Source organism: Filicampus tigris, chromosome 2, assembly GCF_054856515.1.
Source record: "Filicampus tigris isolate MCC_2025a chromosome 2, RoL_Ftig_1.0, whole genome shotgun sequence".
Lineage (NCBI taxonomy): Eukaryota > Metazoa > Chordata > Actinopteri > Syngnathiformes > Syngnathidae > Filicampus > Filicampus tigris.
This window is the reverse complement of record NC_141218.1, coordinates 8,187,267-8,201,285: the sequence shown is the minus strand read 5'-3', so window position 1 is coordinate 8,201,285 and position 14,019 is coordinate 8,187,267. Positions and strand designations below refer to the sequence as shown.

Below are 14,019 nucleotides of genomic sequence, written 5' to 3'. Positions count from 1 at the left end.
ATTAGATTAATATCATCATTCCCTAGCTTTTAAAAACGTTTTTGGAAAAAACAAACAAATAAACAAAACCTGTGTGGATTATCGTGACCTGGATGACTAACAATGCATTAAAAAACACCCACACATCCACACACACACCTTTTAGCAAGTGACAGTACGTTTAAAACAATTTGTCAATTATTATTATGCTATTAAATAGTAGTGTAGTGTTGTGTTAATATTTTCTTTGATCGACTCCACTGCCAAAGGTTATTTAAAAAATTTTGCCGATTAAAATTGTCACATCCTCTAGTGGAGTTCTTTCTGCTGTGCATGACAGCATGACAGAACTATGAAAGATTCTTATTTTGTCTTCGGAACTGACGCCACAGTAGCCTTTATTTTGTAAGGACACACCAGAAGCGGCAGGGTGCGTGTTGGACACGCCCCTAAAAGCTCCAACTTGATACGTCCGGCGGCTCGTAGACGGCGTGGTTCGGTTCGGTCATGGCGCCTACTCGCGGGGGTTCGCCGCTTCTGCTGGCGATGATGATGATGACGCTCGTCGTGCAAGGTAAAGTAAATAACATTAATAAGACTCAAAAAGAGTCGCCGATTGTCTTGCGCATGCGTGCTACCTAGTTTGTGTCGCAACGCAGGCCCACAACAAAAATAACGGTCCGGTCTGGTCCATTCATTGTGAGCACATCATTCTCTTGTTCATTATTGAGTCGACAGTAACAACTATCCCATTTTATCGTTGTTGTTGATGCCTTTTTTTCTTTAGTCAAAGAAGGCGAAAAGGCACCTACAGTAATAATAATGATGATGAGAACAATAATGATCTATAAAAGGAGAATGAAAAAGGCTGTCACTCACATTGTGTCCCTTGTGGGCTGTAAGAAGGCGCACAAAAGCCCCTTTGTCGTCCTTTTGTAAGCAGCAGAACGCCAGTGTTTTCTGGAAGGCTGATTTGGATTTTATTGTTATGTTTTTGTCGTTGCTGCAGTGCGGCCTCAGGCTCTCGACCTGGCCGACGCTCTGGACATCTCCAACGCGCAAAGTAGGTCCTCACACACAATGGGCACAGACTGCTTAAAGTCGACCGCTCCAAACATTAGATATCAGCAGTGTGACTTGACAACGGGGAATTCGCTTCACAGAAAGTCGACCAGAGTGCTTTCAAACAGCCATTATGGCCAGTTTGAAAATTATGCTCCCAAAACACAGGTTGACTCATCATGAAATGTGAAGAGATGTCGAACGTACTGTGTTTGCTGCCACACACACCGGAAAAAAAAAATCAGTATCACTTTTTAACATGATCATTTTGACTTTTGTAGTAGGTATGCTTGCTTTCTTTCAAAATCTTTTTTAAAACTTGGATTTATTTAAACAATATTATATATGACCAGTGTAGTTACTATAGTTGCATTGCATTATAACTTCAATTTATAACACACAAGGACTCCGACCACTAGTCACCCAAACTGAAAGTAATTGTTTTTCCCAATGAAGTCAAACTCATGTTTTACCGTGAAATTTAACATATTTAACATTGCACATTTTTTTTTCTGGTGGGGTAGCAATACTCATCCGCACTATCATGACATTAGAGGCCCCATGAGTAGAGTCTCAAGAAGCCGCGGCCCAAAAGACAGCATGTTGGCCATCTCCAGAAACTGTCCGAATACGAAGCACATAACAAATGTGAAAATCTGAGCAAATGTGCTGCTCACACATGATGCTTCTGACCTCATGTTTTCTCTGTTGATCACAGCCACACCAGCGCCATTGCCAGGTAACAAACACGCATCATCATAATCCAAATAATCCAGTAATAATAAATGCCAGCCATGTGTCACACCACCCCCTACAGGCACCAAGGCTCCGGTCAAGTCCAAAGGCAAAGCAGGTAACTTTCGACGTCACTTTCTGTCCAGCATGCGGCCACGCAGCTCGCCATTTGGCTTCTTTTTTGGCTTTCCCCTTTGCCACGTTTCCACCCATTCCCCATTTTGAACCCCGGCAGCAGCAGACGAATTTGACTTGGCAGACGCCCTGGACCCCAACAACGACATCACCAATAATAAGGACAAGGGGGGCCGGCCTGGAGGTGGGTCATCCAGTTTTAGGGTTAAGGTCAAAGGTTGACAGACTGAGTTTTTTTTTTTTTTCCTGCACTTTTTCCCGATTGAATTGATTATTGGCTGTATTTAATGTTATGCATATGCATGAAGCTGCCTGCTTTTACATCTCGGACCTCTGACCGACTGCGGCGTTTGTGTGCGTGCAGGAGGATTCTCTGACAACGACCTGATTGACGTCAGCAACGACGACAGCTACAAACCCGACAAAGGCAAAGGTGACAACCACCAATGCTTGCTCGTCAAAGTGCTACAAACCGGTGCGGTGGCGTTGACGGTTTTGTGTATATTCAGGCAGACGACCGAGCGGCGATCGCGATCACGTCAACCAACGCGACGACAACAGCGGTAAGACTACCGCAGGCGCCCTCGGCGTGTTTATATAAGCGGTGTGCATCGTTGACTACGTGTGTGCGTCTGTAGAGACCACCGCCGAGGTCGGCACCATCGCTGGCATCGTGAGCGCAGTGGGCATGGCGCTGGTGGGAGCTATCAGCAGCTACATTTCGTACCAGAAGAAGAAATTGTGCTTCGGCATCCAGCGTAAGACACACGTGCACTCACTCACTCACGCACGCACACGCACTTTTCTCCGTACCCAAGGCTTGCGCTTGTGTCGCCGCGACAGAGAGTCTGAACGCGGAGATGGTGAAGGCTGACGCTCCCGACGCGGTGTTGGCGACAGAACCACAAGGTAGATACAACAGTCAGGAAGAAGAAAGGTTATTTTCTTTAGGTCCGATGTACAGCAACAAATTGCAACTAATGTGCCTTCCTTATTTTGTTGCCACTCTGTGCACAGTGTTGCCTTGAGATATGAGTGACCCGACTGAATTTCTTTCGAGATTGGGCCGATTCTTTGCTTTGACTCGCAAGCGGCAACTTGCGATATGAGCGCCGGATGTTAGCGAACTCCACTCAAGTTATTACAAAACACGTTGCAAAGGTGGGGCATTCAGTCCGTCACTGACGGACGGACGCCCGTATTGCTGACGAATTATTGAATGCTACTCCGACAAAAATAAATAAAAAGGATGACACCTTGTGTATTCAAAACCACGACACAGCTTCTGCTAGCTTAATGCTAATTAGCATATATTGAACTCTTTCAGCAACAGTTTAACACAAACAGTGCAGCAACTGTAGGCAGGAAACAACAGTGGCTAGTCAGATATTCTTTATCCTTTTTGTAGACCAACTAACGGCCTTACCGATGAGCTAAGAGGAGTTGAGGCATCTCAACGCTGTACTAGTGTTATTAAAAATCGCACACGGCTCGCTGCTATACGATTGGTTGCCACATCTAGACGGCATGCCAACACGTGGGATTCATACAGCACTTCAATGGACAGTTTATCCGTCTGCCTGCCTTCTGCTGCCCCCGTGTGGCCAAGATGAGCATTATTCCATTGATGCATTGTGGCAAATATTTTTACATTCTTTTGAATTCTCTTGAAACATGTCACGTTTTTCCTCATTGCAAGTTTTTTGTTGTTGCTTTTGTGGGGGGGGGGGGGGTGTTATGCTGGATTAATGGCACTTGCATTCATTACAATGGGTAAGAAGGTTTGAGATAGTTGTGTTGCCACAGAACAAATTACATACCTGTCAACCTCAGCCAATTGCTCTTCTTATTAATGATTGCAATTCCCCTTATTATAACCCTTACAAACACAACGCAGCACCTATTTACTCACAGGAAGACAGACTGTGTAGAATAAGAACAAAGATAATTTGTGTAAACAAGTTTATTTTATTTACCAAATAACGTTGTCGTCTGCTACCAGTGACCGAGACGATCCGGATTAGAGCCGAAATGGGCAAGACGAGATTGGTCTAACAAAAAAACTATTTAAAAAAAATAAAAAAATAAAAAAAACAATTTCGCGCACAAAAATTGTTATACACGCCGTACAACAATTTTTGTTCGGGGGGGAAATAAAAAATCTAAAATGATCAAAAATCATAAAATACGGGGAAAACGTATAAGTTGACAGGTATGAAATTAACTTGTATCTCAAGGCACAACTGCACTGGTAACCTCAGCAATGGATACGAGTGGACTTGGAGTTGAATTCTTTTTTCGTTTGTTTTTGTGCCACAGTGCAGCAAACTCTCCTGGAGCATTCCAGTGCTGAACCGGGCCTTGCCCGCAACGTCGTGTGACATTGGGCGAATACAGCAAGCATTGCGACGGTGACCGGCGTGCACACGCACAACACACACACATACACACGAGCGTCACCACCCACACTTGGGTTTTATTTAATTGAAAATGGAAGATTTTATACACAATTAGATGAGTTGACTGACATCCTTTCGAGCATCCTGCAAAATGTGACAATTTTTTTTTTATTCATTCAGTTGTTAATTCCCTTTCCCTGCTCAAGCGTACAATTCTTTTTTTTTTTTTTTTTTTACTTGGTTGTAAAGAGAGCTTATTTGTACATTTCTCCCTGACTCTCAAACTGGACAAACGTGTGCGTGCGCTTCGCTCTTATTAGTGTCTCATCTTAATGGCAACCGCAATGCTTTGTGCTTACGTTTGCTGTGCTCTTTCCACAATTATTACATTATATTAACCTCTCACGACATTGACAGTAATAATCATAAATACTTAGAAACAACATATTTCGAGACTGACAGTTGAATGTTTGACGTAAACGAGTGCATCTGTGAAGGTGTTTTCACTCCACGCTACAAGGGTGCAAAAACTAAATAAAACATTGGACAAAACCAGGAATGAGACTGGGAGCTTTTTCTTGTTTTTTAGTCCTGGGGTTAAAGTCAGTGCCTCCTTTCGGCGTCTTCCATCCTACACAAAGAGAACAACCATGCGCAAACATCACAGTGATGCTTCTTGAGCTTGGCTCCCCGCAAAATAGTTGACAAGAAATACTTATTTCATATAATTTCCAAAATGTTCATACCTACACATGGGGGCAAATACGTCTGGCCTGCATTAGCTTTGTGTCAATTAAGAGTGACATATAAATCAGAATTTTGTTTTACAGCAAAATACATGAGTAAAGTTTGATTTTTTTTTTTTTTTTTTTTTTTTTTTTTAAAGGGGGAAGTCAACCCTAACATTTTTTTCAAGAATATGTTCTATTCAAGCCCACCAGTTGAAACAAGGCATTCTGATAAATATTGCGATTGTGGAATAAGAGTTAATCCATCCATTTTTAGCCATGTCCGGGGGCGGCCATTTTGTCACTTCTGTCGACTGAAAATGACGTCACAACTGCTCACGGCTGAGCGGTGATTGGCCGTTACCTGAGCAGTTGTGACGTCATTTTCAGTCGACAGAAGTGACAAAATGGCCGCCCCTTGAGATGGCTAAAAAAGGGGTGGATTTTGCTGCTTAACTCATATTTCACAAACGCAATATTAATCAGAATGTTTCAAATAGTGGGCCTGCTGGGAACATATTGTTGAAAAAAAAGGTGTTTGAGTTGATTTCCCATTTAAGAACAAAATGCATATTTTTCTTTTATACTGAGTGTATATTCTCCCTAGAGCAGGGATAAAACAGCTCTTTTGGAATAAAACTGCAACAAACTTGTTAAAATACAAATTTCTTCCCTCCTTTAAACGTTGACATTTTCATCAAAATATTATGAAAATATTGGGAAACATTGGAACTTTAATCTCATCAGGTTTTTGTAACATCGCTTTTTAATCCCTGTGGCATTTGCGAGGACATGTATAAGTTACAAGTCTTGTTTGCTTAGAAAAGGGCATGTTTCAATTGTGCGAACGTTCTTCCACAAAGCATCCAAATGTTCTGATCGGCAGCATCGACACATCACATCAAGCCCTGAGAAATTTTTGCCACGCCCACCCAGATAGCCCATTTTCAAGCATATCTGCCCAGGTGAAGGTGTACGGGAGAGCTATACCTGTTCCTTAAAAAGTAAACGTGAGTTCACTGTACAATCATACGCACGCGCGTATGTGTGTCAGACTGCGGAGGCCGCGACGGTTCCGGCGGCACGGTCGGGCGACACCGCAGGTGAGTTGGCCTGGACCTCCCTGCGTAGCTCCTCCACCCTCTGCTCAAGTTGGACGCGCAGCAGCAGCAGGTCCTTCAGCATCTGATGCTGCGCCACCTACAAAGCCGAGCAAGCAAGGAGACAAATTCTTCCTCTTCATTCTCCACATTGCACAATAACAACACTTCACCCCGCCCAAGTCATTTTGCACAGCCACATTTCCAAATAGACTGTGTGTGCGCGCACACATGAGTTTACGTCAAAGGGGGCAAAAATCCAGGTCCCTTAAAGTAGAAATCAACCCAAATGTATTTTTTTCCAAGAATATGTTCCCAGCAGGCCAACGACTTGAAACACATTCTGATTAACATTGCGTTTGTGGAATATGAGTTAAGCAGCAAAATCCACCCGTTTTTAGCCATCTCAGGGGGCGGCCATTTTGTTTTCTGTCGACTGAAAATGACATCACAACTGCTCACAACGACCAATCGCGGCTAACCTGGTTTCTGAGTCTGAGCCGCGATTGGTCGTTGTGAGCAGTTGTGATGTCATTTTCAGTCGACAGAAGACAAAATGGCCGCCCCCAGAGAAGGCTAAAAACGAGTGCATTTTGCTGCTTAATTTATATTCCACAAATGCAAAATTAATCAGAAGGCCGTGTTTCAGCCAGTGGGCCTACTGGGAACATATTCTTGAAAAAAATATGTTTGGGTTGACTTCTCCTTTAAAGCGGAAGTCAACCCAAATATTTTTTTTTCCAAGAATATGTTCTATGCAGGCCCATTAATTGAAACAAGGCATTCCGATTAACATTTCATTTGTGGAATAAGAGTTAATCCACCTGTTTTTAGCCATCTCAGGGGCCGGCCATTTTGTCACTTCTGTCGACTGAAAATGACATCACAAATGCTCGGGGCTCAGATAACGACTAATCATGGCCCAGCTTCAGAAAACAGGTGAGCTGTGATTAGTCATTACCTGACCCCTGACACACTGTGATGTCATTTTCAGTCGACAGAAGTGACAAAATGGCCGCCCCCAGACATGGCGTATTAACTCATATATAAAAATAAAGTGTATATATTAAACAAATAAAGGGTATATAAAAATCTCCTCTCATTTCAATGGGGTGAGACAATTTGAGATACCCGACAAATTTCTTCCGTAGCCACGCTTGTCTCTCACCGCACGGCGGTTCTCCATTGCCGCCGCAACAGCAGTGGGACGCTGACGAGAGTAAGAAAGCAAACGTCAAGGAGGTGCCCACCTGCGGTCTCATGCGAGGGTTCCATCGTGCGTAGTAAGAGGTCCACAGCTCCAGATGCCGGCAGGACGCCAGCGGGTAGAGCACGCTGTGGCGCTCGTGCACGTACAGCGGGTTGCTGAAGTCCTCGGGCTGGCTGAGCGCGACACAGGCAAACACGAGTCGCTTGAGACCAGGAGGTCACCGACGAGCCGTTTTGAGGACGCCTCCGCTTACCTGTTGATGTAGGACCAAAGGGAGGCCGTCCGGGTCTGGAGCTTCTACGGAGGACGAAGATGAGTTAGCGTTAAGCGTTGCCATCAGGTCGCACGCTTATCGGTGCTCACCTGGGCAGCGCGCTCTTGCTCGCTGTTGCACAGGAAGGTTCCAAAGAGGCAGCTGTACAGGTGGTCCAGCAGCGTAATCAGGAAAAGCTCGTTGAACTCGAACGCTGCCGGGAACTGGAGGCACAGGTCATAGAGGTCACGGAGGCAAGTCAGGGAGACTTGATCTTTGGCGGCTACACACCTGCCGGGTCATCTGCCACACACAGTCCACAAACTGAACGAAGAGAGGCGAGCGCTCAGAGTTGCCGTGGTCGTCGTCGCCGTGGCCCACCCGCTGATGACGCAACACGTCCAAAAGACACAAAATCATTTCAGTCATACGTTTAAAATTATAAATAGAAATACTTGGAAGTACAAATGGAGATCAGTGTTCCAATAAAACGACGACTCCTCCCGAATTGTGCTTTGGGCCAATTAAAATCTCAGACGACAAAATGAATCATACAAATATGACTCAACCAAATTATGTGCAGCTTGGAGGCACATACCTCGGGTCAAATGTGCCCAAATGATTCTCCTCCTGTTGTTTTCTTGGCAGGAATTTTAAGTCACTTTTTTGAAAAATAAGACAAGAGCGGTTGAAAAAGTCACTATACTGTTGTCAAGACTAACTGTGCTTTTGTCAACTTCACTAAGTCATGTCCATATAAAGCCTTTACATCAAAAAACAGACCCTCAATCTTATAGCCGAAGTCAACCCAAACATATTTTTATTCAAGGATATGTTCCCAGCAGGCCCACTAGTTGAAACACGGCATTCTGATAAATGTTGCGTTTATGGAATGTAAATTAAGCAGCAAAATGCACTCGTTTTTAGCCATCTCTGGCGGCGGCCATTTTGTCTTCTGTCGACTGAAAATGACATCACAACGACCAATCACGGCTGACCTGTTTTCTGGATCTGAGCCATGATTGGTCGTTGTGAGCAGTTGTGATGTCATTTTCAGTCGAACGAAGACAAAATGGCCGCCCCAGAGATGGCTAAAAACAAGTGGATTAACACTTATTCCACAAATGCAATATTTATCAGAATGCCCGGTTTCAACTAGTGGGCTTGCATAGAACATATTCCTGAAAAAAAAATGTTTGCGTTGACTTCCGCTTTAAGGTGACTAAATAACTCCCATGGCAATTTGGGGTTTAATTGTGGCCAGAATTACGAAGAGAATCCCTGAACAGAGAGCGCCTCGGCGATGCCGATGTGTGCGACGCGTTCTTACAGCAGCAAACTTGTGTCCAAAGCTGATCCACTCCTTCTCAACCAGAACCTACAACAAGAAGATGAAGAGGAGGATGATGATGATGAGGACAAAGCGCGCACGTGGCGCGCCCACGCTTAGGCAGGCCCGGACCTGGAATCCTCTGAGCGTGCGGTAGTGGCCGTCCAGCATGAGCATGGTCAGAGACGTCAGCTGAGCCGTCCTGTCCCAGCCGTCGCTGCAGTGGACCACCACTGACGTCTTCGAGCGCTCCAGCTTGGATGCCATCTGGGACGCTCCGCAAAGCAGCAGCTAGCAAACGCGCACAGCGTTGGGGGGAAAAAAAAAAAGTGTAAATAGATGCCGATGTTTCCCAAGCTTGATAAGTAACTTTGAAATCATTATTGTGTTCTTGTTTTGCGCACGTACCCGGATGTAGTGGAGCCAGTGGGTGTGGTCAAGGTTGGAGTGCCAGCGCGCTTGGTGGATGTCGGGATACAGCACGTCCTTCAACTTTCTGAGGGCCTCGCGCATCACGTGGATGTTGGGGATCTCCAGGAAGTTGAGCTCCACGTTGGCGTAGACGCTCTCGCTCTCATAGCCGCCGTCCTTCGCCTGCGAGCACAGCCGAGTGTCACCGATGCGCGTCCTGTGTTACCTCATTCGCTGGCAGCCATTTGCACTGATCACAACCCTCGAGTGCCAGCGAGTTTCAGTCGGCAGAAAATGGCAAAATGGCTTCTCGGGATGGATAAAAATTAATTCATTCATTCATATTCCACAAATGCAATATTCATCAGAATGCCATGTTAAGACTGGTGGGGGTGCATAGAAGATATTATAAAAAAAAAAAAAAAAAAAAAAGTTTGCTTGACTTGGCCTTTGGTGGATCAGACCCCTCACAATGAAAACAAAAACAAAACAAAAAAAAAGTATCAAACGGCAACACGATGTTTTGATTATAATGTAGGTCTTGGGAATTAATAAGTTAAGGGGCGCGGCCTAGTACCTAAGTCCAGGTACCACTGTGGCATATATCCGGTGTGCACTTGCCGTACTTTGTTATTGCAGGCGATGCTGAATTGTCGGGCGTCGAAGATGCTGAGTTTGTGCGAGTGAGCGTTGGCGTCCATGATGGTCTGGAGGAGGCGCTCGTCCTCTTTGCAGCGACGGTCGGCCGGGCCCACCAGCGGCTGGCCGCAGCGCACCAGGGCCGCCTGCGACTCAGGGTGGAGCCACGACAGCACCTGTCCACCACGACGACGAGAGAGCGCGCCATTTTCAACACGTCCGATTGGCAAATCGTGAGGACAAATAACAGACCCTTGTGGCGACCAAACACATCGGCTTGTGAAAATATTGGACATTGACCAGATTTAAACATGTACCTTGAGATAAAGATTGAATTTGTTCTATGGACAGACTGCTCATTGAGAAATCTCAACTCCTCTCAGCTCATCTGGATGGCACTAATATTAGTCATTCTTCACAAAGGGTTAAGAATATACTATGCGATATCCATCCTTCCAAGGGCGACAACACTGCCACAGAGATGCTAATTGTTAGCCCACAGGCCTATGGAGTTTCCCATTGTATGTTAGCATACACGTAGAGGAGGCAATGTGGTTGCTTGAAATACAAAATATTGATCCAATTCGGTCTTCCGTGTTCCTGCGTCACACTTTTGATCGGAAGTAATTATTTTGACATGCGCAAATTGATAAAATACACCGGAAATAGTAGTAGAAGAAGCCGGAGCGACTTCCGCGTCAACAAAACATAGCTCCGTCCATTTCTACTTTAAACATTAGCGTAATTCCGCATATATTTGCCGTTTGCGCTGTTACGTCGAGTTAACAATTCCTAATGGAGACACAGACAAGTTCAGTCTTGCGCCCGCCTTGTAAAGACTGTTTGTTCCGAGATGTCGGAATAAGTGTTTTCATGCCCGCCAATCAGATTATCAATCGACATAAACCACCCCTCTCGTTCGGAATAAAATCTGAATCGGAATGGGCTCGATCGAATCAGAATGTTCCAAATGGGGTGTGCATGTTTAGGCTTTTACTCCAAATAAATGCGACCATGTAAACGTAGCCAACGTCAAGTGAGTTCAGCCACCTGCCGCTGTACAGTGCTCAACGTTTGTAGGTTGGGTCACTCGTTTTTCAAGGCGCATAAAAAAAAAAAATGTTTGAAGTTTGTTTTGCGGTTTTTAAAGTGCAATTAAAGCCCACCGGAATGCGGCGCTTGGCTCGGAACGCCGCCACCCGCTTGATGTCCTCGTCCGAGACGTTGGCGGGAACTACCAGGACGGCGGGGTACGTGTCGCACAGCTGGTAGGACGCGTTCAGTCGGCTGATGGTCCAGCTCTCGTTGGGGAGACCCTGAGTGTTGCAAAACAAAAGGCGCCCCGTGAAGGGTGCTGGCTCACAGTGGCCCTAGCTTGCGCGAGATGCCTCACCTGAAGCCGGCTAACATTATCTACCACCAAATGATAAACCCAGAAAGACATTTCAAAGAAGCACTTTTTGGACAAAGAGCCACATGAATGCTTGAATTATTGCAGGAGTCTAATTAACATAAAGGCTCTGCGTTCTTACCTGCCGTCGATACTCTGCCAGCGGCTCGTACACCTTCCAGCCGTCCGTTGGGAAGCACTGCTTGTAGCGGAAGGTGAATAAGGTCTGTGTGCACAAGGGAGACATTGACGTCGATTGTGACGGGGTTTCAACTGAACATCTTTCAACTGACCAGCTGGCGGGAAAACGGGAAAGCTCGCGAGGCCAGCGTCTCCGCCACATCCGCGTGGCCGGCTCCAGTCTTGTAGGCGAACTTCAGGCTCCTCAGGTCCTGGGGCAGACGCATCGGAGGGTTTAGGCGCCGGCCGGCCCCCGCGTGAAAGGCGCTCGTTACCTTGCAGACCAGTTCTAGTCCCTCAGTGTTGTCACCTCGGTCGGGGATGCCCACAGTCTCCAGTCGGCTGATGACACCCAAGTTGACGGCCAGCACAAACGGATATTCCTGAATCAGGTGAAATCATTTACAGGGGGAAAGCCGAGCGAGGGAGCAAATCCAATAGTTTATGGGTGTGTTTCAAAAACTTTCAGTCATAAGCATCACCGGTGAAGATTCATCCCTTTTGTAAAGTACAGACTGCAATTTGCCAAGAAACTGCATGTGAATGCCGAAACACTGACGAACTACAATACTAGCATGGGAATAGTTTCAAAAACAAATAATGCAAAAATCTATGTGGACTGTACATCTTGACTTGAATTTATTTCCTAAAAAACAGCATAAAAAAAACGGCTTGATTTAAAAAGTGTGGTTTCTAAATAACATTTCTTTACAAGGTAGAGTTGTGCACTACCCTTTCCGTGCTGCTGAAATAGAGCTTGTAGTCAGTGATGGTCAGAGTTCCATTGAACAGGCCGCTAAAGGGACAAATGTACGTCACGTCCTCAACTGTACAAATGGAGAAAAACGAGGGGGAAGAATTCATAAAATAAAAATCACAGTTGGGTCACCAAAATGTCATTGGCCAAGCATTTGAAACTCACTTGTCTGGATGTTTTCCCCTGGCAGGAGCGGAACTGCAGTCGCTTTATCACTCATTTTCAGCCTTAATGCCGGAGGGTTCTGCGCACGCGCACGCACACGCACACACACACACACACACGAAGACAAGCAGTCAGTAAGCCTCTAACGCTATGTTCACACACAAGATCAGAGCTGGCAGTCTGCAAAATCAGCATTTCATTTTTATGTCGTTCACTCTTAATTTGGAGGCGACCAACCGAACCAAACTTATCAGGTTTGAACAACAGTGAGTGACTTTAACCTTCACATAAACGGCTAAGCTTTTTGAGTTATTTCTTTATTACAAACAATTGGCTAGGATTGGGGGGGGGGCTTGGAAAAAGGTCATTCGACCCCAAAGGTTTGAGAGGCCATGCACTGATTAGAGAAATGGAAAGCAGCATGAAGAGAAAGGCCAGAAAAAGAGAAGCCGACACTTGCCAAAGCGTTGGCGGGATGCTCGGCGTCGTCGTCTCCGTGGTTACGGAGACTCTCATCCGTTGAATCCTGCCGTGCGTGCGTGGACCAAAAGGGTCAGCAAAATAGACACACTGAGACTGGGACAGCCAAGAAAGAAGGGGAAGGCACACGTCCCAATGCCGCAAACGGAGCGTGTGCACACAATCGCTCACAACTACAACAACACAAACATCTTTGCTTGCTACCTTGGAGACGACGTCACAGGTTGCCGAGATGTGACTGGACAAGGTGGCTGCGATCAATTGTTTACACCACTCCACGTGACCACCCGATGGACTAAACATACAAACACACACGCACGCGCGTACGCGCGTACACACACACACACACACACACGCACAGACACATGGAAACATTTGCATTAAGACGCAGTTTTTTGGTGACCCATATACCACCAAATGCGCGTGCGCGGGAACATACACATTGCACGTACAAATACATGCATTTGATGCGTGTTTGCGCCAACGGACTAAGCTAACATGCTAAGCGTTTGTCAGGTCGGTTGTCAAGCTCGACAAGCCACAATCCACGCCCTCTCTTCAAACATATCTTGACTTAAAATGATTCCAAAGTACACAAGGCTTTGTTTGCGACGTTCAAAAAAGAATTAATAAAGTAAATAAAGCATTGAAATAAAGAGACGCGTTTGAAGCGGAAGGAAGTGGAATGCCATCACCTGTCTGGCTCGGGTCCAGTTTCGCTGCTAACGGCGGCAAAACTCCAAGCTCCATTTGGGCCAGCACCGATTCCGCCTCCGTCCGCCATCACGACCGAGCGATGGACGCTTTTGCTTCTCCCTCAGGCGTAGCTTTTGGGCCAAGGGGGCGGGGCTCGGTTCGGTGTCCTCCGATGTGATGACAGATCAGGGCAAAGCCAAGCGCACAAAAAAAAAGCAAACGAGCGCGGATTCTGTATTCTGAGAAATGTTGGAAACGACGCGACCTCTATCGCTAAATTCGATGCGGGCAAAGATGATGCGCGAAGTACACAGGCGCTTTGTCAAGGCCGACTCAGAACGCAGCATCCCGCTCACAAACCACGTGACAG

At 46.0% G+C, this 14,019-nt stretch overlaps 2 protein-coding genes across 6 annotated transcripts; one reads left to right on the top strand and one right to left on the bottom strand.

Annotated features, from left to right (window-relative positions):
- Positions 1-383: 383 nt before the first annotated feature.
- Positions 384-4,869, top strand: cd99l2 (CD99 molecule-like 2). 3 transcript variants are annotated; one of them, XM_086023369.1, is made up of 10 exons: positions 384-553; positions 989-1,042; positions 1,760-1,780; positions 1,859-1,894; positions 2,015-2,095; positions 2,276-2,344; positions 2,421-2,474; positions 2,550-2,669; positions 2,755-2,820; positions 4,231-4,869. In XM_086023369.1, the coding sequence occupies exons 1-10, from the start codon at positions 487-489 to the stop codon at positions 4,290-4,292; spliced, it is 630 nt and encodes a 209-aa protein (XP_085879495.1). In that variant the 5' UTR covers positions 384-486; the 3' UTR covers positions 4,293-4,869. The 3 variants fall into 3 exon arrangements, with proteins under 3 accessions (XP_085879495.1, XP_085879493.1, XP_085879492.1); XM_086023367.1 differs by having other exon boundaries at positions 2,012-2,095; XM_086023366.1 differs by having other exon boundaries at positions 2,009-2,095.
- Positions 4,363-13,982, bottom strand: LOC147151252 (phosphatidylinositol-3,5-bisphosphate 3-phosphatase MTMR2-like). Of its 3 annotated transcripts, none has more exons than XM_086023360.1 (18): positions 13,649-13,982; positions 13,158-13,248; positions 12,934-12,999; positions 12,474-12,552; positions 12,284-12,378; positions 11,827-11,934; positions 11,665-11,763; positions 11,514-11,597; positions 11,148-11,297; positions 9,969-10,157; positions 9,340-9,525; positions 9,064-9,222; positions 8,932-8,979; positions 7,893-7,985; positions 7,712-7,825; positions 7,602-7,642; positions 7,389-7,521; positions 4,363-6,238 (listed from the first exon to the last, which is right to left on the bottom strand). In XM_086023360.1, the coding sequence occupies exons 1-18, from the start codon at positions 13,735-13,737 to the stop codon at positions 6,089-6,091; spliced, it is 1,974 nt and encodes a 657-aa protein (XP_085879486.1). In that variant the 5' UTR covers positions 13,738-13,982; the 3' UTR covers positions 4,363-6,088. The 3 variants fall into 3 exon arrangements, with proteins under 3 accessions (XP_085879486.1, XP_085879484.1, XP_085879487.1); XM_086023358.1 differs by having other exon boundaries at positions 7,602-7,645; positions 13,649-13,980; XM_086023361.1 differs by lacking the exon at positions 12,934-12,999 and having other exon boundaries at positions 7,602-7,645; positions 13,649-13,980.
- Between the last annotated feature and the right edge of the window lie 37 nt (positions 13,983-14,019).